At 43.3% G+C, this 24341-nt stretch overlaps 1 protein-coding gene across 6 annotated transcripts in view; it reads left to right on the top strand.

Annotated features, from left to right (window-relative positions):
* Positions 1-24341, top strand: part of Erc1 (ELKS/RAB6-interacting/CAST family member 1) — a 356262-nt gene that overhangs the window by 324898 nt on the left and 7023 nt on the right. For 5 of the 6 annotated variants that reach the window (XM_026788064.1, XM_026788065.1, XM_005365120.3 and 2 more), the window contains one exon: positions 4630-4818. In XM_026788064.1, coding sequence (XP_026643865.1) covers positions 4630-4818 — 189 coding nt within the window. Of the gene's footprint in view, positions 1-4629; positions 4819-24341 lie in introns of those variants that run through there. The other variant, XM_013352980.2, reaches the window with a different exon arrangement.

The raw sequence follows: 24341 nt of genomic DNA, 5'->3' as shown, positions 1-24341 counted from the left end.
CTTTTAAGGGTTTTTGTTTGTTTTTTTGTTTGTTGTGGGTTTTTTTTTGGTGTGTGTGTGTGTGTGTGTGTGTGTGTGTGTGTGTGTGTGTGTACATACACAAGGACATCAGGTCCCCTGGAGTTGGAATTACGGCCAATTGTGAGCTTCCTAACATCAGTATTGGGAACCAAACTTCAGTCTTCTGAAAGAGCAGAAATGGTTCAGCAGATAAAGGCACTTGCCGCCAAGCCTGCTGACCTGAGTTCAGTCAATCCCCAGGACCCACATGGTGGAAGGGGAGAACTAACCCACTCAAGTTGTCCTCTGGCCTTGTCATGTTATCATGCTTATCATGTCACAAGCACACAAATAAGTAAATGTAATTTTAAAAAGCCATCTTCCAAACAATAGAATTTATTTTCCTGAGGGCAAGTAATTTAGGTTATAGTAATAGTCAGCACCTTTTCATCTGACCCTTGTGATACGGACATGGATAACTTCTCAGAGGATTGTAACCGGGTCTAACCCTGACTTAGGACAGCGTGGAGCCTAGTTTAGTAGAGCTGACCTCCCAGCAGTCAGGAAGCTGAAGCAAGAGGATCACAAGTTCTACATCAAGTATCATAATGTATTGAAGTTGTATGTGAACAGATGACATTATTTGTGGGTCCCACATGGCATCCTTTTTCAACTTGCTTATAGTGGGAGTCCCTGTCTCAAGACAAAACAAGCCAAACAAACAAATAACCCAAGAATAGAGTAAGAAGAGAACAGGCCTTCTTAGTTGACTGGATGCAGTAAAGTAGGGAGTGTTTTTATTTTTTCTATCTTGGTATTGAAATGTCAAATGACCTCTGTGTTTAGATCTCATAGGTAACAAACCATACACATGGAATATTGTAGAATCTTCCTTTACTCCATCCTGAAGAATACAAAAATGATTTCTCAGTTTTTCAGAAGCCCACTAGTTATTTAGCTAAGTAAAAATAAAGTTTAAACAAACACCTCAAACCACTGTCCCTTTCTCCTAGTGCCATCAGAAGCTGGCCCCTGAAACCAGATAGTTAGAGAAGCTATTACAACAAATCTGCTTACTAAGAAACAGCTCTCAGCTAGTACAAAAAAAAAATCTCCCCTTTCATAATTTATTTTCCTTAACATTTATAACTGTAGAACTGGGCCTGGTTATATAGTCATTATCACAGCTACTTTCAAGGCCGAGGAAGGAGGATCTCAAGTTCAAGACCAGCTAGGATACTGTAGCAAGACCTTTTCTCAAGTTTTATATTAAAAATAAAGTTAAGAATATAGCTCAAGGGCTGGAGAGATGGCTCAGAGGTTAAGAACACTGGCTGCTCTTCCAGAGGTCCTAAGTTCAATTCCCAGCAACCACATGGTGGCTCACAACCATCTGTACTGACATCTGGTGCCCTCCTCTGGCGTGCGGGCATACATTGAGGCAGAATGTTGTATACATAATAAACAAATAAATAAATAAATATTTAAAAAAAAGAATATAGCTCAATGATAGGGCACTTGCCTAATATGTATGTCTCCCTGGGTTCAATTACCACCACCACTCATAGACACATTCTATAAAATTTGATAAACATAGAATGGTAAAAACATTCATATTTGGATGTTACCTTCTGATTATAACAAATATATCTTGAAAAGTTCATTTTTAACTTTTTCACAATTTAATATATATAGGTATATTCAAATAAGCTTATATGTGTGGATATATACATATGTGTTTATACACACAAACTGTATGTTTTTCCTTGGATGTGGACTCAAGAGGTGTGGGAAGTGGGGAAGATGTGAAAGCAGAAGGAAAGATCATCAGAAAGAAGGGAAGGTTAGAAGATCAGTATTATCAACGTCTATTACATATATGTGTGACAATATCACAGACCTAATGGCATAGGAGGCTGAGACAGGAGGATCACTGCAAGTTCAAGGCCTGCCTAAGGCAGCCCAATAAAGTACTGTCTCAAAACATAATAAAGCAAGAGCTGGGGACATAGCTCAGTGGCTCTTGGCTAATGTGTGCAAGGCCCTTGGTTTGATTCTCAGTACTGTGGTAGGGGGGTGAGGAAAGATCACAAAGGAACCCCATTATTTTGTATATAACTGTATTCTTTTTTAAAATATTTTTATGGTTTATTAACTTTATTTTATGTGCATTAGTGTGAAGGTATCAGATCCCCAGCAACTGGATCTTCAGACAGTTGTGAGCTGCCATCTGGGTGCTGGGAATTGAACCCGGGTCCTCTGGAAGAGCAGTCAGTGCTCTTAACCACTGAGCCATCTCTCCAGCCCTATAACTGTATTCTACCTATAATATGAGTTGGATAGAAAATATTAGTTTATTTTTGAGACAGGGTCACACTGTTGCAAACTCACTGTCTAAGTTGGGGTTTCTATTGCTGCAGCACACCATGACCAAAAGCAATTTGTGGAAGAAAAAGCTTATTGGCTTATACTTCCACATCACTATTCATCATTGAAGGAAGTCAGGACAGAAACTCAAAAGGAGCAGAATCCTGAGGGCAAGAACTGATGTAGAAACCAGTGGACGAGTGCTGCTTACTGGCTTGCTCCCATGGCTTTGCTCAGCTTGCTTTCTTATAGAACCCAAGACCACCAGCCCAGGAATGGAACCACCCACAATGGGCTAGGTCCTCCTCCATCAATCACTAATTAAGAGAATGTCCTACTGCTTTATTCTATAGAGCTATTTTCTAAGTTGAGGCTTCCTCCCTTCAGATAACCCTTGCCCCTGTCAAGTTGACATAAGAGTCGCCAACGCACTCATGACTTCCTCCCTCAGACTCCTGAATGCTGGTATTAACAGGCATGTACCACCATGCCCAGCCTCTCTCAATCTCTATTCTTTCCACAGTGAGTATGCGTTAGAGGTCGGAAATGAAACACAATTCTTTTTGAGGTATTAGTGTGGTTTGTGAAGAACTATCTAAACCTCTGCTTTGACCGGGGCATCTTCCTTCTCTGAGTGGCTATCTTGATCTCCCGTCATAGATGGGAAATGCTGGTGCAGAACTGCTACAGGAGCCTGCTGACCAGGGGTCTCTTGGAAAGCCTGTGAGCCTTACCCACAACAGCACTTTAGTGTTCAGTTATTACCTTTAAACAAGGTGTGTGTGTGTGTGTGTGTGTGTGTGAGAGAGAGAGAGACAGAGACAGAGACAGAGAGAGAGAGAGAGAGACAGACAGACAGACAGAGAGAGACAGAGAGAGACAGAGAGAGAGAGAATACATTAGAGTGATGCCAAACTCATTCACTCTCCTATGATTTGTCTAGCCAGGCCCACTGTCTATATTATCTTAAACTTAAGGTAAAAATTTCTTCTGTGGGATTCATGGAGAAATTCGTGTCAGTGTTCAAATGAATACCAGACCTTGTTTCTTTCTATTTGGAAATGATCTAGTCCCTTATTCATGAGATATGATAAAGGTGTCTTGTTAATAGAAAAATGTCAGGCCAGTGGCATGGAACAGGTACAAATTTCTGGATGTAAGCCCTGGGAACTCTGTCAAGGACCGGCAGCTCCTGTGGCTGACATTAGTTTTGCACTTGCTGTTCAAGCTGCATACTGGAATGCAAGACTTAGACTGAATCTTTCTGATCACCTTGGACTGTAACCCCACTGCCAATACCTGGCCAGAGTTTTGTCCCCAAAGCTGTCACATGGAACATGGGACAGAAGCCATCATTCAGTATACTCCCAAAGAGAATCCAAGGACAAAGGGAACCAGAAAGGAAAAAAAAATTTATAGGAGGTCTCTTAAGAAAAATGCAGAGCCAGTGTTAGAAGTGAGGATTTCAAGCCTTGGCTGTAAGTCAGGCACTTGGTGTTGTGTAGAGATCTACCAGTCTCTGTTTGCAGAGGAAGAATAGAGAGGCTCTGAGAAATGAATGAAGGGAGCTCAGCCAGAGTGAGACAGACTCAGTAATGAGTTATCTCACCACAGACCCCAGCCAAGAACAACACGCACCTTTTCCAGAGACTGAATTTTTCTTCCATTCTGGGAGGTAGAGGACTTAGGTGAAATGTGTTACCCAGGCTTTCAGATGAGCAGTTTTCACTAGCAGTCTTTTGAAATCTGCTCATAACAAAGTACACAGAGTGCTTGTGGGGTCACTGGAGACTTTAGGCAGCAGGAACAACATCTTTGTAAAAACAAGCTAGTCTGGACTGGTAAAATGACTTGACATTAAAGATACCACCACGCCTGAAGACCTGAGTTCAATCCCAGGACCCACATAGTGAAAGGAAATAATCGAGTCCCACAAGCTGTCCTTTGTTCCTACACATGCCATGACAATCGCATCCATATCAAAATAAATAGATAAAATATAATACATAATAGTCCTGTGTCCGTCTCCTGCCTCACTGCAGAGTACTTCATCTGGTACCAATATACTCAGCCATAATCCCTCCTCACGTCTCAGTAAATAGCACTGTGTCTCTTTATAATTATAAAGATTGAGAAGAGCTTTGTCTTGGTTTGGGAAGCATAAAGAATATTTGAAAAAAATAAAAAAAATGAAAAAAAAGAATATTTGAACTTCTCATTTCAGATTAACCTTGACTTTCCTCGTTTTTTTTTCAACCTCAGATCATCCAGTCCCTCTTAGAACTTGACCAAAATAGAAGCAAGTTAAAGTTGTATATTGGACACCTGACAGCCCTCTGCCATGACCGAGACCCCTTAATCCTTCGTGGACTCACTCCACCAGCTTCTTATAATGCAGATGATGACCAGGCAGCTTGGGAGAATGAGCTGCAGAAGATGACCCAGGAGCAGGTAGGTCTTGCTTAAGATATGGCTCAAGCACGTGTCCTGTCTGGATGGGTAGTGTTTAGGGGTAAGGACACGGTTCTAGGTACTATGTGTGCATTGCGATGTGAAGATGTGTATATAGCAAGCATGGGTATATGTGCATGTACACATGGAGGGACAGAGGTCACCCTTACATGTCATTTCTCAAGATCCATCAGCCTTTATCTTTTTTCAGTCAGTGTCTGTCGCTGGCCTGAAGCTCACTACTTTGGCTAGTATGGCTGATCTGTGAGCCCCAGGGTTCTTCCTGGTCTCCCTTCCCAGTGCTGGGATTACATGCACACACCACCACACCCAGCTTTTTACATAGGGCTGGGGATCCTCAGACTTGTACAGCAGCACTTTACCAACTGAGCCATCTCTTTAGGTCCCCAATATCATTTCTGTCTGGTTTATAATTTTTTATCTATTTTCAGGTCAACAGACAGTATGTATAACATTATTTTTTGGAATATGTGCTCAGTTAAACATGTATTACCCACCTTTTAAAATTTTTTTGGTGAAGGTTAATTTCACCAAAGTTAGAATTTCAGGTTAATGTAGTACTCATGAATGTCTTCTTCCTCATGCTTCTGTTCTGCATACTCCTCAGTGGCCACCAGAGGGGTGGTCTTCATTGTAAATACATCCTGGATACCAACCGCTGGGAAGTGTGGCTAAGGAGACCTATAACCTAATTCTTCTGGGTCTCTCTTGGGAGAGTTGGGACCTAGTTAGCACAGCCTTCTACCCCAGGATCTGGGACACATTCAAACCTTCAAGCTGTCAAAGGAGCAGCTTGAAGCTAGGGCTGGAGGTAGGTACTACAAAGGGGAGCTTGGGGGTTATGGACCCCAAGATAGCAACAGCAGGTAAGCAGTAGATGTGTGGTAGTCAAAGTCTTTAAAATGGACACCTCAGTTCTCACAGAACTCGATTGAAGAGGGAGGAGTTATCCTCAGATTGGTCTTTCAAATTTATCTTAGTTCCACTTTGGACTCCTTTTTGGTCCCCTTCTCCAAACTAAAGCAATGTTGAATTAGTCCAGAAAATGGATGCCTTATAGCATCCGTTCCACAAAGCAATATTCTCCCTCCTTCAGCCAAAGCTTTGGTGGAGGAAGGGTTGGACGTGATGGGTTGGAGAGAAATAGCACACCTTCCCTGGAGAAGGAAGAGTCCCACAGACAAATAAGGGCCCAGAGGATCGACCTTGGCCAGGTTGGTCTCCACCCTTTCCTGGCTCCCCTCCAGTGATCACCCCGTGGTTTTGTGGGGGAGGATGAAAGAAACATAAAATACTTCTCCTGGCCATATTTTATTGTTATTGACAGTAATCATTGTTGTGTTACTGGAACTGTTAGGGTCAGAACCTGAACCCTGGAAACCCTAATGCACCAGGCTTGGCAACAGACCCTCAATGAGCCAATTAAACAGACGAGTAATAGTGAAACGCAAAAAAGGGAGATTGATTTAGTTGGCCACATTGAGAAGAACAGGGTTCCAAAGATATCCCTTTCCTTCAATCTATCTTTTGGATTTTTACATGAGAGGCTTAAATATAAGGCGGGAGGTACACAAAAGTAGTCCAGTAAAGTATGCTTCTTCCTATCACTGTCAGAGCTATGTAAAATCTTTTTTTTAGGAGACAAGTTCTCTGTTTGGCACCAAATTTCAGCCTTTTTTTTTTCTTGCAATATTAGATTTCTGGGGGAAATTCCAATTCCTTGGAGAACATTGTTTTCAATGGTACGATAACCAAAGGAAAGGACATGAGTGTCTTTTTAGTATACATTCATTCTTGAACTGGGGTTTTGGCTCAGTGGTACAGTGCTTGTCCTGCAAGCAAGAAGCTTGGAGTTTAGATCCCCAGAATCCATATAAATGCAAGGTGTGGCAGCCCTCCATAATCCCAGCCTCACAGAGCCAATAGCAAACTAGCTAACAAGACTAGTTGTATTAGTACGCTCTGGATTTCATTGAAAGACCCTGCCTCAAGGAATAAAGCAAAAAACTTCTTTTTCTTTTGTTTGTTTGGTTTTTGTTTTTGCTGCTGCTGCTACTATTTGTAAGACAAGATCTCATAGCCCTAACTGATCTAGAGCTTACTGTAAAGACCAGGCTAACCTAAACCTATAACACTCCACGTACCTCTCTCTGCCTCACAAGTAAAGGTGTGTGCCACCATACCCAACCTTAATCTTAGTTCTCTGACACCCTGTTCCTTCACTTTTCAGTGGGGTTAATTACATAAGACTCTTGTGGCTAGATGCCAGTTGTCCCTGTTGTCATCACCACTATTTTCAGGTGATGCTTTACTAAGAACTTCCCCAACTGTAATGTTTCTCTTACTCTTTAAACATGGGAAATTGTGATCCTGTATTTCTAGTCCTATGTGAACTTTCTTTATTTTGAACTTCCAGTTAGTCTCTGTCAGTGCTGTGATTCAGAGAATATAAAAATGGAGTCATCAAAATTATTTACAGCAAATTCTAAAAGGTTTTCCTGTGAAACTTTTCACTTGCTATTATTCGGTTTTGTTTATTTTTTGTTTCCAGTTTTGTCCTCAAATCTTTCCTATCTGTGTGTGATTGCATCACTATGCTTGCTTGCAAAGACATTGTCTAGGTAGTCCTCAAACTCAGTATGTACACGAGGAAGGCCTTGAACTCAAGATCCTCTTGTCTCCCTCCAAGTGCTAAGATTAAAAGTGTGTAATACCTTACCTAGACATCACATTTTTATTTTTTCCTTTTTCAGGTATATGTATTTGGGTGTGGGTGTGTGTGTGTCCTTAGGTTGATATCGGGCCTGTTTTGTGATTGATTTGTCTTCCACTTATTTTTCTAGGACAGGATTTCTTAGTCAAGCCCAGAGCTGGCCTCCATTGCTAGTCTCTCTAGCCAACTTACGGAATTCTCTTCACAGGCTGGAAGTACAGATGGGTTGCTAGGTACCCAGCATTCATGTGGATTCTGTGCATCCAAATTCTAGTCCTCTTCCCTGCAGGACAAGCACTTTAACTGCTGAGCCATCTCCCTAGGCACACACATGTTATTTTTTATGAACTATTTCAAGCATTCCAAAAAGCAAAGAGGTTGATATAATATTGCCTGTGGTGTTTTAAAAAGAGAACTGTCCCCCACAGGCGCCAGCTCTTAAATACTTGGTCCCCAGTTAGTGGTGCTAATTGGGAAGGTTTAGAGTAGTGGTTCTCAACCTTCCTAATGCTGTGACCCCTTAACACAATTCCTCATGTTGTGTGACCCCCAAACCATAAAATTATTTTCTTTGCTACTTCATAATAGTAATTTTGCTACTGTTAATGAATCATATCTAGTATGCAGGATATTTGATTTGTGACCTCTGTAAAAGGGTCATTTGACCTACAGGCTGAGAACCACTGGTCTAGAAGGTACAGCTTTGCTGAGGAAGTATGTCAGTAGGGACAGGCTTCGAGAGTTTAAATTCAGCCTCATCCTGCATCAGAATGCCCTCTCTGTTTCATGCGTGTGGTTGAGTTATGAACTCTCAGCTTCTTGTTCTTTCTCCCATAACGTTGCTTTTGGTCATCACAACAACAGAAAAGAAACTAATACAAGACCCTATCTCAAAAATATGGGACAAGGGCCAGGGAGATGGCTTTGTTGTTAAAGTACTGAGGATCTAAGTTTGGAATCCACAGCCTGTGTGAAAAAGCCAAGTATGAGGCTGAGGGGATGGTCCAGAGGATAAAGTACTTGGCACGCAAGTGTGAGGACCAGAATTTGCATCCCTAGGACCCACATAAAGCTAGATACTGTAGCACATCCCAGTGCTCCTAGGGGAGATAGGCAGCAGAGACAGGAAACTCCCCAGAAGCTCAGTGTAAGTCTTAGTGAACAAGAGACCCTGTCTCAAACTAGGTGCAAGGAAAAGATGGACCCCTGAGATTGTTCTTTGAGTTTGACATGCCCATATTCACACACAAACATAACACACTATTTATACATACATACATACACACATACAAAAATATTAAAATAGAAAATAAATTTGAAAAGTGCTGTGGTACATATTTGTAGTCCAAGCTGTGGGGAGGCTGGGGCAAACAGAACCCAGGGCCTACTGGGAAGCTAGCCTATCCTAATTAGCAAGTTTCCAGCCAATAAGAAACCTTTTCTCAAAAAACAAGGTAGCCTGGGGCTGTAGTTCATTGGTAGAACACTTGTCTAGCCTCTGTGAGGCCCTAAGTTCAATCCCCGGTACCACCAGAAGAGTGGATGGGAGATGGACATCTCCTGAGGGATGACACAGAAGTTGTCTTCAAGCCTCTGTACACACATGCATGTGGAAAATGTATAAACACTTATAAACTTAAGATCTGTGCTCTGAGCAGGTAGAGCGCTGGCTCTGCAGTGAAGAGCATACCACCCTCACAGCACCCATATCGGGCAGCTCACGACCACCTGTAATTCCTGATCTGGGGGATCTGGCACCTTCTTCTGTCCTCCATTAGCACCTGCATTCATGTGTACATTTTCACATCAACACATGTGCATGACACAGTTAAATACCTTTGCTTTTAGTTGTTCGTCAATGTTTGGTTGTTTAAAGGTCACACCCTGACCTACAACCTCCCTTTGAAGTGTTAAAGCAGTTCAACTGGTAGATTCTACTAAAACATTAAAAGTGTATTTTTCCTCTAGAGTACAAATTCTTTTTCTATTTTTCTACCATAAATGCTAGCTTCCTGCCATGGGTCGAACCACACTGGAATGAATTTGTTTCAGCCAGCTGCTCTGTGGGTCACTGAGCTTGGATTCTAATCCCTGTTCCCAGCACTTGGTCGCATTTTTATTTTTCAGGAAATATTGTTTCAAAACTTGGCTCAGACCTTGTCTTCTTGGATTCTTTTTCCATTTGTTCTCTCCAATCGCTGGATAACTCGCATCCTACCCTCTTCTGAAAGAAGTGGTCTCAGGAGTGACCATGCTGGAGCAACACTCAGCACAGAACCTGGAAGTCCCTTCCACCACTCAGGGCTCATCAGTCACTGGCCATAGACACGACATTCCATTCTTCCCTCCTGGATGGCTTTGCCTTGTTGCTGTGCCACCCAAGTGAGACAAACGGACACAGGAGCTGGTGGGGGCAGAGCCTGAGAAACAGCAGGGACAGAAAAGAGAAAGAAGAATGGTTCTTGGTGGGTGACAGACTTTGTTCTGGTTCCCAGCCTCAGTGTTTGTGATCTGCTTTTCTTCTTTGTGTGATGTCTGAACTTGTTTTTTCAGCTCAAACTCTGAACTCTTGTCCAAAGCACTAAGAGCAGCAGCACACGAGAGGCTGCGAAAAGCGAGACTAGTGATGTAGCAGAGACTAGCAGAGCCCTGAAGATAAATGTGCATTTGCCTCGGAACTGAGCATAGGAATGTGCGCGTGCTGTATGTGTCTTGACACATTTATGAAAATACACAGTGTAGTAGACTCCCTTTTCAGCTATGTTCTCACACCTTCTGGCCTTTTCTTCTTCCAGAGTATCTTGCTAGTTGGATGCTGAAATATCTGGCAACGAAAACTTATGTATAAAAAAGAACTGTTGTACAAGCATAAGGATCTGCATTTGACCCCACCCCCATCAGAACCCATATTGAAAAGCCAGGCAGAGTGGCCTGCACCTGTATCCCAGTGCTGGGGAGGCAGCGGGGCGGCTGCCTGGCTCTGCTGTGAAGAGGAGAAGGAATATGGCATAGAGCTGAGTAGACAGCACAGGAGGGGCTCAAAGCTGACAGAGCACTGGCTTCGGACACTAGAACCAAAGCGCTTACCTTGTTTCTGGTGCTATTCCCTAGCACTAAGTTGAGGAAACAAAGAGGAAATGGGGATTTGACTATAGAGGATTATAGTCAAAAATAGCTCTTTTGCATTCTTGAAATTACACAAACATTAAATGTTATTTTCCATTCATTCCCAGTATAGAAATAGTATGTGGTGTGGTGTTTAGTATCTACATTAGAAATATACAAGACACAAAACTATAGGCTTTGCTAAATGTAGAATAACATTATTTGTGCCATTGGGGCAAGAATTACAAATTAGGGGACCTATGTTAAATAAGAGACTGTAGATATAGAAGTAGAAACCCTTCTAGACAGGCAGTGTGAACCCAACTACTTGAGAGGACTGCTTGAGCCTAGGCATTGGATCCAGCCCGGGAAACATAAGGAAACCTGAACTGTTAAACAAACAGACCTTCCCCCAACTTTGTTGTAGAGCAGAAGATTCCGCCATCTCTGTCTGATACTGCCTGACTAGGAAGCTCTCGGTCCCCCTTACTCACCTTACTGTCCAAAGCTCCCTGGGACAGTGAGATAAATATTGAAATGGTATATGGACACGTTCTAAATACAGACTTCCTGCATTTTATCTTTGCAGCAAAACAAAAAATCACTGGGCCTTTTTTTCTCCTACAAATTCATTTGTGTGTGTGTGTGTGTGTGTACGCGCGCGCTCTCGTGAATGTAATATGCTTTAATTATGATGGTATCCCCCGCTATATGCCACTGCCACTATCCTCTCTTCTCCCCTCTTCCTCACAAGTCACCAGGGCCTTACTTAATGTAGTTTGTATTTAGTTAATATTATCGTGGTTCACAGTGGACTCAAGTTCTAAAATATGGCTACATTTTGTAACTGGCAAAACTCTGTACTTGTAGTGACAGAAATACCTTTTAGCTCCGCTGATTACCTTATTTTCCTTCGTGTTGACAGGAACCCTGCGAGAGCGCCTGTGGGGCAAGTTATTTATTTACCATGTTAGAATACCAATTTGTTTTTAGATTGAGCATGGTTAAACAGAAGCCTGTTGTCTCCAGTGTCACCTTCCACAGACAAGGCCATCCCAACTAAGGAAGGAAGAAAATGTTTCCAGCTGAAACTGTGGAAACCACACCAACAAAGCCCTTTCAGGCACTGTGGTCCTGATGCCTTAGAGCCCTTGGACATCAAAGTGTCCAGTCTGGTCATGGTATTTAAAATAAGTTACCATTAGTGCTCTTTCAGAGTTTTAGTTTTGTTTTGTTTTGTTTTTTTGTTTTGTTTTTTTTTACCAAAGGTTTGATGGCATTGACCTCACTTGGCACTATCTAGAAATACAAGTCACCTAAAGTTCTTCAAGATAGTGTCTCCTGTGATGCATGCCTGAGAACATGGAGGTAGCAGTGTCTGTGTGTACTGGAGATTCTCAAGGGGAAAGTGGTGCACAGTTTCAGATAGAAATATGAGTGAGACCACACCCTTCTCTGTGGAACTCGACTTCCCAGGACAAAACCAAAAGAGGGATCCTAATACATAAGCAATTTTCCATATACATGCAGACACTGCTGCCATCTCCCCCTAAACATACCGCTACCACCCATGACTCAAAGCCTCCCCCATTCCAAGTCAGGGAAAGTACTGATACAGCCTCCCTTCCTAGTACAAAAGTTCCAGCTCTTTTGAATTACCCAGACCGCCTACCAGGCCCCCCTGCTCTTGTTGGGACCATGGCCATAGAAGTGCTAAGAGCCTTCAGATTCTAAGTCAGAAAAATGGAACCAGGCCATGACTCACTGTCATATTCCCAACATGGAGAGTAAGATCAGAATATAAATAGTCAGTGGATTCACAACATTGTAGTCCAACTGCAATCTATTAGCTTCCTCTGCTGAAAACACTGTATAGGGGGCTGTGGTCGTTTGAATGTAATTGACCCCCATAAGCTCATAAGGAATGGCGCTATTAGAAGGTGTGGGTTTGTTGGAGTAGGTATGGCCTTGTTGTAGGAAGTATGTCACTGTGGGGGTGGCCTTTGAGGTCTCATATATGCCCAAGCCACCTCAGTCTACTTCCTGTTGCCTTCTGATTAAGACGTAACCAGCACACTGCCATTCTCCCTGCTGTGATGATAATGGGCCGAACCTCTGAAACCATAAGCAAGTCACCCAAATCAAATATTTTCCTTGTAAGAGTTGCTGTGGTCATGGTTTCACAACAAAAGAAACCCAAACTAAGACAGGGGCTCGCATAGAATTTTATCTTATTCTCATTCTGAAGGCAGGAAATCTAAGATCAGGGTGTTGGTTCTGGGGTTCTTGGCTCTCTGGTGGCAGACTTCTCATTATGTCCTCACACACTCTAGCCTGTGTATCCCTGATGCCTGCAAATATCCAGACTTCTACCACTTAGAGCACCAGTCGTACAGGTGCTGGCCTACACTAAAGGCCTGATTTAGCATCATTACCCTTTAAAAGTCCCGTCTCCAAATATAGGCAGACCCCCAAGGTTCTGGGGATTAAGGCTTCAACTTGTAAATTTTAGAGGACTCAGCTGAGTCCGTAAAGCATGAGGACTACTTCAGAACTAATTGCTATTGGGCCACAGTTTCACAGTTTTGATTTAGTTGTTTCTATACCAGCTATAGAAAATGCATTCAAATAAGCCTTAGGCTTTTGCCTGCCCAAAGGTAAGGGTGCTGCAGAATGTGCATCCATCAGTTACAGAGGATTCCCGCAGAGGACACAGGATGCCAGTTACTTCCACCCAGGGAGCCTTGTGAGGAGCACTGTCTATAGCCACAACAACATCACTAACACATGAAATCAGGAGCATTTTAGGGGTACAGTGATGGTACTCACCTACACAGCTCAAGAACTGTCCTACTGCTCTGCCCTCCCTTTGACACAAAGGATGCTAGACACAAAAGAAAATACTGAGCCTAGCATATGCTAACTGACTAGAAGAGAGCCTTTAAGTTCAGCCCTAAAACTCAGGCAATGGTGGATAAGATTTTTTCATGAGGTCCTTTTTAGTGAGAAATAATGGTTTTAATGTTATCATTCTGAGTCTTTTGTAATCAAACTGGGAGCCAGATACCAGGCGGCTCTTATTTCTACCTTGGCAGAAAAAAAATGTGATGTGGTCATGACTTTAAGCTAGTATGATGGGCGGGCATGGTGCCCACTCCAGTGGTCCCAGCTAAACCAGGTCAGTCTTACCATGGGCCACACGTAATGTTAACAAGCTGTCCTCCAGGCTTGCTGACTTGTGCTATTGGTATATCTAGAGTCTGTAGGAAATCACTCTACATTCGCAAGGCTGAAGCAGAACCAAGTCCAATCAGAATTCACTCCTAAAGGAAAGTGTTCCACAGCTGAAGCTCAGAATGCAGCAAGCAGGAGAATCTTGGAAAGATAAGGTGATGAGATCCAGAGTGGAGTTCTCTGGGGCTGAAACTTCGAGCTAGAAATAGCTTGTGGCTTCCCACTGGGTATGGTTGTTTAACTCTTATTTGATAAGGCAAACCACAGATGGGCTCTGCTAAGTCAGACATCATGAAGTCTAGAAAGAATTTGAAGAGCACCTGTCTCAAGACAGTTGAACCCAAAGCAGTGAAATGTCCCATCCAAGATGGGGAAGCCAAGTGGCATATGAGGCTTCTGTTTCCAGTATTGGCCCACTGCTGCCCCTTACAGCCTGAGAGTAAACTCTGTGTGTCAACTTCAGCAGGACTGACACTTCCAGATACAGAACATCTTGTCAGTATGCTGCCAGATGACTCAGTGCCAGCTTGGGCTGCGTGTGTCTCAGGATAGTGCAATTAAGTGTACCACCCGAGCCTCTGGATCCTTCTGGAGAAAGGGGAAGTTTATTTAACCCCTTGCAGAGCTGTAACTTTGCTGCCACTTCACTGGTTCCCTGGAGGATTGTAGAACTCTTAGTGTTCTACCCATAAATCCTATTCAGTGTCCTGCAGCCATCAGCAGTGGTCCCACAGACACTGGGGATAATTGTACAGGGCCACATGTAACCTTATCTGGGCTCTGGTTCATTAGGGTTGGCCTTCTCAGGTTATATGCAGAAGAATGCTTCCAGGGTTTCTAAGTCTCCCTCTTGACTGTGTTTAACTGAATTCCTCCTTCACTTCTTTTGAAGGCTGAGCCCACATTCTGTTTCTGGCTCCCTAGAAGGAGAAGGTGGGAGGAAAGATCTGTTTTCCTCCAAGTGCTTGCCTTGTCTTCTCCATTTAGGCCAAAGCTATGTAGGGCTGAAGGTATGAATGCCATGGCTTTGCCGTATTTCTTGGAGCTGCGTTCCTAGCATTGAGAGCCTTAAATATTCATTGAACCAGATTAGACTGGAAATATCCCTAGAGTCTCCCTATCCTACCCTTCTTGACCTATGTAAGTACTGCCTGCAAAAGTCTGAGATGTAAGAGGGTGTGGGAATAGTTTTCTTTCAGTCCTAACCTTCCTTAAGGAGCTTTCGAATCATATCCCATACTTCCTTTCGGCATGCTAAAAGTAGTAACATGCTACCCTGCCCCCATCCACCTCCATGCCAGGCGAATCAGAAACAACATTCCCTATCACGTTATGTGATACTCTCATCTTACCGCTGTACACGGTCATCCATGAAATGTTTACCGTGTTTACCCAAGGACCACTTGGATGAGCCCACCTGACCTCAAGTGTGTACCTGTTGTAATATGAGTGGCGGGGCTGCGTCCCCATTACCCCGGCTGCACCCCGGCCGCCTCGGGCTAGCTTTACCCGAAATAATTACACGGACACTGTATTCTTTTAATCACTGCTTGGCCCATTCTCTTCTAGGCTAACTCTTGCACCTGGACTAGCCCATTTCTAATCATCTGTGTGTAGCACCCCAAGGTGCACTTACCGGGAAGATTCTAGCCTACGTCCATCCTGGGTCGGAGCTTCATCGCGTGTGCCTCAGAGAACAGAGCTCTCACCTCTGCCCGCAAGAGTGGAGCATCTTGTCTCGCTGAGGCATCTGCCCCCGAGAGGAGAGCTGTCGAGTCTCTGAGCTCACTTCCTCTTTGTCCCAGTGTTCTGCTCCGTTCACTCCTCCCACCTACGTTCTAACCTATCAGGGCAAGCAGCTTCTTTATTTAATTAACCAATGGCCTTCCTCCATCATGTACCCAACTAAAGGATCATTCTGTCTCTTCCTTCAGGAGTGATCAATCAGATGATATATCAGTTTTACATTAAAATTAAAGAGAAAATTCAACAAGGTGACCACAGGAGCCTTTCTAGTCTTTGCCCATCACTAACACTCATGTGGGATACCACATGTTGGGAAGAGAGGTCCTGGGAGTAGGCATGTTGTGCTTATGCCACAGTGGCTGCAAGGCTCCCTTCTCTCTTCCACTTGGCCAGAGAGTGGAGTGGGCCTCTTGTTGCTTCTGCACTTAAATCTCAGCTGCAACAAGGCCTTATTCTTACACCCTGACAGCTTCAGCTTTAGATTTCCTAATCCATTGTTTGGTTTCTGTGGGGGAGGGGTTGTTTTTTCATCCTTTCATTTTGACACTCTTCATTTCTGAGAGCCAAACCAAACACCTGGGCCTGGCCAGCCCCCTGCCCGCATCTGTGCTTCCCAGAATCTCACTGTTGTTCTGATAGATCCCTTCAGCAAGGGGGCGGTTTGCTTTCATTTTGATAATAGTGGGCAAGTCTCGGTTCATTTCTGTTAGCAGATGAATGAAGATAATGAGAGGTGCTGCCAAGTCAACGTAGAAACAAGACTTAGAATTCTCGATGATTAGAAATGCTTGTTTAGACCGTGCCACTGCAAGCCCGTATAGAGCAGATCCCAGGCTTGGTAGCATGTCCTTATGACCACCTGCTACCCTTGCCTCAGGTCTCTGCTTCTGTTCAGTAAGCCACCCAGCTAACTGGTTCATTATTATTTGTGACAGTATGCCACAGTTTCTGAGGCTATTTCTCCATAGGAAGAGATTACCATTCGCTTGGCCCTTCAAACACAGTGGATATAGAGCACCAACCAAAGCAATGTGAATGCCGTGTTGAGTTTCTCCTATTCCCACTTTTTAAAAACTTTTTATTTATTCTTTGTGGATTTCACATCATGCATTTTGATTCCATTCATCTCCCCATCCCTTCATGTCCACCCTCACCCTTGCACACACACCCAAAAAATTTAAGAGAGAAGGAGAAAAGAAAAAAATCTCATCGTGGAAGCTATAGTATGACGCAGTGAGTCATACAGTAAAGCCTTTAGTGCATACATCTTTACTTGCAAGTGTCCATTGCACAGAGTCATTGGTCTGGTTCAAGGCCTCTGGCTTCTGCTGCACTATGATTGCTGGACCCTTATTGGGACTCCTCTTGGATATCCTGTTGTTGCCCTGTGTCATGGAGGTCCTGCAGCTTTGGGTCTGCAGGACCTGTCTCTTCACATGCTCTAGCAGATCACAGATGGGGTGGATGTTGGGGTGGGCCAACTCACAGCCCTGATTCTGGGCCTGGGTGGTTGCTGGGTTAGTCAGCCTGCCAGCTATCCCTCATCCTCACCACCAGGTTGAGCTCTCCAGCATTGCCCTGACTAGCTCACCCTAAGTAAGGAGCAAGGAGCAGAGCCGGTATAGCACTCTACCAAGACATAGCCTCTCAGGAGAGACAAACCTGGGGAGTTGTTAGGGACACATTATCACAGAGGAAACACAGATTAGCTCATCTAGGTACAAATGTCCTAGACAGGAAAGCAGTTGCATTTTAGATATGTCTGTATATAAGTAGGTTAGAGATTGAAACATTAGTATCCTAGCAACACTTGAAAGTAGAGTGCACATGCATCTGGAAACTGCAGGTCTGACTTCTGACCGCAGACTGGCCTATGGTGGTTCATGCAGTTTCCTGAGGTGAGCACACTTCCCTATACCTCTTTAGGTCTGGGTCTTACCTGTAAGGTAGAGACTGGAACTGGTGGTTCTCCTGCTCCCTCCAGGCTGTGAGTTGAAATTTCTAGTGCAGCCCAAGATAGCCGCTCCCAATACTGCACCCAGGGTAGCAAAAATATGCCTATAGAGTAGCTGGGACTTAGAAAAAACTCTTATCTATCTGAGGGCCGGACTTTTCTGAGAGGTAAATAAGGGAACATACGCTTTCTGATGTCTGGTGGTAACTCGGGAAAAAAAGGAACGAGCACACGCTTTCATGGATGGTAACCTTCTCTTTTACATCATCTTAAAGAGTATTTCTGAAAACTCCATCTCCACACAGCTACTTTAAACACGCTTTTACATACATAACACTTGTCTCTCATCTCTCATACTTCTCCTGCACATCCAGCTACATCTCCCTTTCAGGACGGGGACACACACACATTTTGTCATTCATCATTCATTCACTTATTCACTCACCACCTCCTACATCTCTCACACTTCTCTCTCTCCAGCACACACTTCTCTCTCTCCAGCACACACTTCTACTCCAGCACACACTTCTCTCTCTCCAGCACACTTCTACTACAACAAAGCCTCTGGACAAAAACATGAATCACATTTTCAGGGTCACACGGCACTTATTGAGGAAACAATAAGAAACAGAGCCAAACTAATCACACTGTTTCTTTCAGGCTAGTGATGTCACATTGAGTGGCCAGTGAGTCATGCTTGGCCATGAATGTAGCTCTAAGTGGTCAGGGTTCCCAGATAGAAAGTGACATTGAAGTTCAGGGCTTAAACAGTAAACATAGTTGACTGAACCTTAAGGTTAGGAGTACATGCAGAAAGTTCATTATGCTGGAGTTCATTATGTCTACCAAAGTTGCTTCATGCCTGACCTTGATTCATCAATAAACACATGGGAATTTGTCCTTGTGTATTAATCTCCAGGGGCAACCAGTTTGGTTAGAATTTGTTCTGAAGTCTAAAATTAGCTGTCTTTGTTCTAGTATTATTTCTATTCCTCAAAATTATACAGCTTAAGCAGAAATCATCTTCCTGACTATCCACAGCTATATGTGTACCCAGACGATGGAATATATTCACAAGATAAACACACAAGCAGTGGGAAAACACCCATAGCTGTTCTTAGGGGAGAAGTGTAGTGGCACATGAGAGAAATTACAGACAGCAGCAAGTCATTTACAGCCAATGGTCCCACAGTCTTTACCTAGTGGGGCTCCCCATCTGAGAGTTATTTGTCTGATGGGTTGACCTGTTAAATACTAGTTGTCACCTGCTGCATACTCCCACAGCCACCAGCAAATTTCAGAATTTCTGTGCTCTGGATCTAATATGAGCAGGCTAGTATTTCTGTGATTAGATGTTTGCCTGGCTGATCTGAGGCTGGACTGGGAATGAAGCAGAAAAGGAAGCTCCAGAGTTTGAGGCCAGCCTGAGCTGAACAACTGATGCCTCGATGTTTGATTTCACTTAGGACTAGGGGCTGCTGCTACCCGCTGCTGTGTTTTCAGTGCTGTGGCAGAAGAGCCCCTTGTTTGGTTTTAGGTTTAGCTTGGGGGGAGGGTGGACCTTTGAATAGAACCCAGGGCCTTGGGCATGCTAGGCAAGTCTTCTTCATTGATCCATGGCCCCAGGCCTTAGTTTATTTTCAAAGCCTTTGAAAACTACTGATAGAGATAATGGTAATCTAATATGGAAAAGCCCAGTTACATTAAAGGCGTATTGTTAGCATTCATCCAGTACATGATTAATAAATACTTGTGTCCAGGAATAGCATATAGGAGATAATAGTGCGATGCATGGTTTTCATGCTTCAAAGCATAAAAGGATCCTTCCTATCAGTGCATAAACTTACCAGTTTCTGGGGAGAGAGTGGGATTTTTAACCTGTGGAGAAGCTATAAAAGTCTTCAAGGTCAAGCTCTAGCTTTCTTTGGCACCAATGCTAGTAAATTCTCCAGTGTGAAAGCAGTGACCAGATGCCTGTAGGAAATCTTCCTGAATGAGAAATTACTATGCTATCAGATCCTCCAATCCCGTAAGCTTTACGGTCTGTTCAGAATAGCACAGTGGCAAAACACTTTGCAGTTCATTCCAAACATTTGAAAAATTGAAAATGGAAAGGTCATTTTGTGTCTCCATAAGTCCTAAGCAGCTGCTAGATTGGGTTATGGGGCTGTAGGACAAGTCTAACCAAGACAAGGCCATTTCTGCTTGACCCATCACTTCTAGGGCACCACACTCATCAGTTTTACAGCTCAGACTTCAAAGCCTGTGTTCTGAGAGCTAGTTGTTTAAAAAAAAAATCAAATTTTTGTCTACTTAAACTAAACTAAGTATTTCTGTGTAATTTTTGTGCCTACCCCCCCTCCCAACCATCTACTGATTTTATCTAGAGACCTCTCTAGGCCTGCCTTTCAGAAAACCTTTCTTTCACCTCACAGCAGTTTACCTTGATATGGAGCCAGGTCTACAGAATACTCACCTTTTTTCTACTTTAGGAATTTCTTACATTTGGGTCTCTGGTGGCTCCCTGTTGTGATGTGTCTTCTTTATGTGTGGAGAGACTTATGGGTCCTGTTCTTAAGTCACAGCATAAACTGAGCTGTTTTGGACAGTGGTCCCAAGGCAGCCAGTTCACTGCAGGCTGCTCTTGCCTCATGCATCCAACTTAAATAACTTGGTATTGCACCATCCATATTGACTGTTCTCTGAGTTACTCCGCCCTAAAAGCAGGAGGAGGCTGGCTAATGCTATAGCCAACTCTTCCCAACAGCACTGTCTGGTGGAGAGCTGTAGCGGCCCCATCTCTGTTCCATGTATTTGCTCAGCCTCCTACCCATGGCTTCACAACAGCTCTGTACTAGAGACCAAGACACCACTGCTCTGTGCTTCACATGCAGACTGCACATCTCCTTGAGTGTCCCATGTGGAGTTGGTGCCACATTTGGCTCAGGTCCCTTTGGAAATCACATTACAGCACTGAGTTCTAGAGCAGGTGGGAAGCTAGACAATTCTATAGGTCACCTTCAGACCCTGTACTAGCCCTGCACTCCATCTTTTGAGAACTTTGAGCAGAATGGGGGCTACCAACACAGGCCATATTGGGGGCCCTTAGGATTTTGATTTCTTTGTTGTGTTTCTCTGGAGCTGGAACCCAGGGCCTTCCATGAAACATGTAGTGTGCTCCAGAGTCATACCCAAGCTCAGCAGGCAGATCTTTAACAGATCTTAGAGGTGCCACCAGGTGGGTGAGCGCTTACATGTGCACAGGGCCTGGACTGAGCCCCAGCAGCAGAGAAAGAAAAGAAAATATCTTCAGAAAAACGAGCATCTATTCCTGCAGTTTCCCTCAGTGGCCATTCTTAAAACTATCTGCTATTTGCAGGTGTTTCTAGGCAGCTTCATGTGGAAAGCAGAATTCCTCTAGGCGTTTACAGAAGAACTGAGGAGTTAGCATGGAGCATCCCTTAAAACAAGACAGAACAAATCCTACAACAGTGTTCCCTGGTCATAGATGTGGAGAGGATCGTGTATAGGAACATCAACAATGAGCGTTTATAATAGTGAAAACTAAAAAACTACACATTTTATACCAGGAGTTTGTTCAACTGTGCTCAGAAGTAATTTAAAAAAAAGATGTGTTAAATAAAAGACACAAAAGCACCGGGCAGTGGTGGTGCACGCCTTTAATCCCAGCACTCAGGAAGAAGAGGCAGGCAGATCTCTGTGAGTTCAAGGCCAGCCTGAGCTAGCTCCAGGATAGGCTCCAAAGCTAGAGAGAAACCCTGTCTCAAAAAACAAAAACAAAAAAGACACAAAAGCACTTAGAATAATTTTTGTCCAAAAAATGCATAAGTTAGTTCATGTTGTTATTACACCTTTTACACTTTTTTTTGGACGAATAATAAAAATCCGGAGACAGATATTGGGGCTCAAGCTGAAGATCAAAAAAGCAGAGTGACCAGCCACTCTTACCTCAACCTCAGACCGAAATGGATGATCCTACCCCCACGAATCCTCACACTGAGACTGAGCATGGGACCTGTCTCCTCCCATTTTATATTCTTCTCTAGTACTGGGATTAAGGGTGTACACCACCAGTGCCCAGCCTATATGACTGACTAGTGTGACTGCTTTGATTAAAAGTGTGTGCCACCACTGCCTGGCATGTATTGCTGACTAATGTGGTTGCTTTGCACTCTGATCCAGGGGTCCTCCTCTTTCTCTGCCTCCCCAGCACTAGGATTATAGACACACACTACCGTCCTGGCTTTTCATATGGGTCCTAGGAATCAGGTTCTCATGTTTGCTAAGCACTTTACAGACTGAGACATCTCCCAGCTTGTGTCATAAATTATCAATCATTCAGTTACTAAAAGCTTGTACAGCATGGCCAGTAGAGATTATGTGTGTACTCTTGTCTCTGTCTTCTGGTGAACATATGTGTGCATGAAGGTTTAGTCATAATATACATGTACCCCAGAGTAAAGCTATCCCTTCCATACCCGCCCACCGTTTTTCTGTTCTGTGTGTCTCTCCATCACTTGTCCTTTGAGCTCTGTTCACCTCCAGTACCAGCTGTGCCTGGACATGTTTTTCCTCATCACTCTCTAAACAATGCGGTATAACAACTGGTTACATAGCGGTTACATGACATTCAGTATTATGAGTAATCTATAGATAAGATATGTAGGTTATATGCAAGTATACCATTTTATTTCATTATTTTTATAGAAATGAAGATTTTGTTGTCCATGAGGTATCCTAGAATCTGCAGGAACTTCCTGTAGACACAGACACTGAGTAACAATTGGAATCTTTTGTAAAATACTATTCTAATTCCTTGACCTTTTGAATTTGTTGTTTTGCTGTTTGTTGCTGGTTTGTAGTTCTTTGTGTAGCAGATACCTTCTCCCATCTGCCAGCTGCTTTTTTTCTCCTAATGATGTCTTTTAAGAGAAAGAAGTTCTTAGTTTTGTTTTGTGGGGGTTTCTTTGTTTTTGCTTTATTTGAGTTTTCTTGTTTGTTTGTTCATTTGCTTTTAGTTTGTTTTTTGTTACTTGGATTTTTGGGGTGTTTGTTTTTGCTTTTGTTTTTGTTTTGGGACATAAGGCCTCACATAGCCCAGGCCGCTTTTCACCATAATATTACATGAGGATGGCTGTGAGCTCTTGATGTTCCTGTCTCCTGAGTGCTAGAATTACAGGCCTGTTTTAATATAAATTAACTGATTTTTGGGTCTTTTTTTATGGTGGGTGTTCTTTTGTGTTCTGCCTAAGAAATCTTTGTACTAGTCTTGGTAGTGTGTATGCTGAAGTTGAAAGGGAACAGAGAAGACCAGCATGGCGTTTGTACAGTGTCCCTTTCAACAACTTTCATGGATGGCGCAGGAGACTTGCATTGTTTGTGAGCTTGGCTGGTTGTTTGCTTGGTTTTTCTGAGGCAGGTTTTCACTATGTAGCCCAAGATGTCTTTACACACACAATCCTCCTGCCTTCGCCTGAGTCTAAGTTTATAGGCAGGTGGCATTGTGGCCAGCTCTCCTGTTTTCTTTTTCCATGTCTTCCATTCAGACACAGATTTATTCTCCATCAAGAACTGATTCTTTGTATGATTGGGATATGGTAATGTATATGGTAATAGATCATAAAATCCAACCTTTCCCTACCGTACAGATGGTACCTTGGCCATAAACTAAGGAAGTTATCATGTTTGTATAGGTTTGGTTTTTTTCTTACTACATACATTTTCTTATATTCATAGCTGCCTAAGGTTAGGGGTTGCATTGAATCTGTGAGTTAGTTTAAGCGGAATTAATACCGTCTTCGAGTCTCCATTCCTTGGTCATGTTACATCCTTCCATTTAAGGCATTTTTTACTTTTGTAGTTCTATAGTTTTTAGGTAGATATTTCACTAACCTTTCAAGAAAGCAAGTTAGGTGAGGAAGTGGTCAAGTCATCCTGCTTATTACAGCTGGTCTGAGAGACAGAATACTAGAGAGTACTTGTATTGGAGCTTTTGAAGTTTGATGGGAAAGCTACAGCCAGCTTAAGAAAGATAGTTCCAGGATCTTTTCAGGATGGGAAAGGTTCCTGTATCCCCAGACTCGGAGAAGAGAGCTTGGAAACACTATTGACTGAAAGGAAAGGGACTTGGCGGGGTTGCCCAGAGGCTACAGGAAGAAGGTTAAAGGGTACTGTGGGGTCGTTTTGAGGCAGGATATTTTGTATATGGTGTCACCTTAGTAACAGTGACAGTTTCCCAGACTGGTAAGCAGGACCACACCTCTCTGCACCAAATCCCACATGTGGAGTGTTCATGTAATCCAGTCTGCATTTGGAAATCTGGACTTGTTTTGGCAGAGTATACACTTTCTGTTTTCTCTACTGGAGATAATGTCTCTATATCCATTTCCATTTGTCCCTCCTTTGGGATCTAACTGAGGTGAAGGTTTAGTAGAAAGCAGCTCTTCCACAAAATTTTTTTTTAAAAGCCACAGTCTCACTCAGATGCATGGCTACTCATCATACACATAGACATACAGAGAGCCACAGTCTCACTCAGATGCATATGTCAGAGAGAGAAGAGAGAATGCCAGGGTCTCACTCACGTGAACACACTATACACATACAACACTCTTAACATCCCAGGTAGCTGGAACCCCGGGAAAGCCCCACCAAACTAGTTCTTCCATAAAACCTTGCAGTATCCAAACGACTGGAAGAACATTTTTCTTTTTTTCTTTTTTTTTTTTT

This window comes from Microtus ochrogaster, unplaced genomic scaffold, assembly GCF_000317375.1.
Source record: "Microtus ochrogaster isolate Prairie Vole_2 unplaced genomic scaffold, MicOch1.0 UNK1, whole genome shotgun sequence".
NCBI lineage: Eukaryota > Metazoa > Chordata > Mammalia > Rodentia > Cricetidae > Microtus > Microtus ochrogaster.
This window is presented reverse-complemented; position numbering and strand designations above follow the sequence as displayed.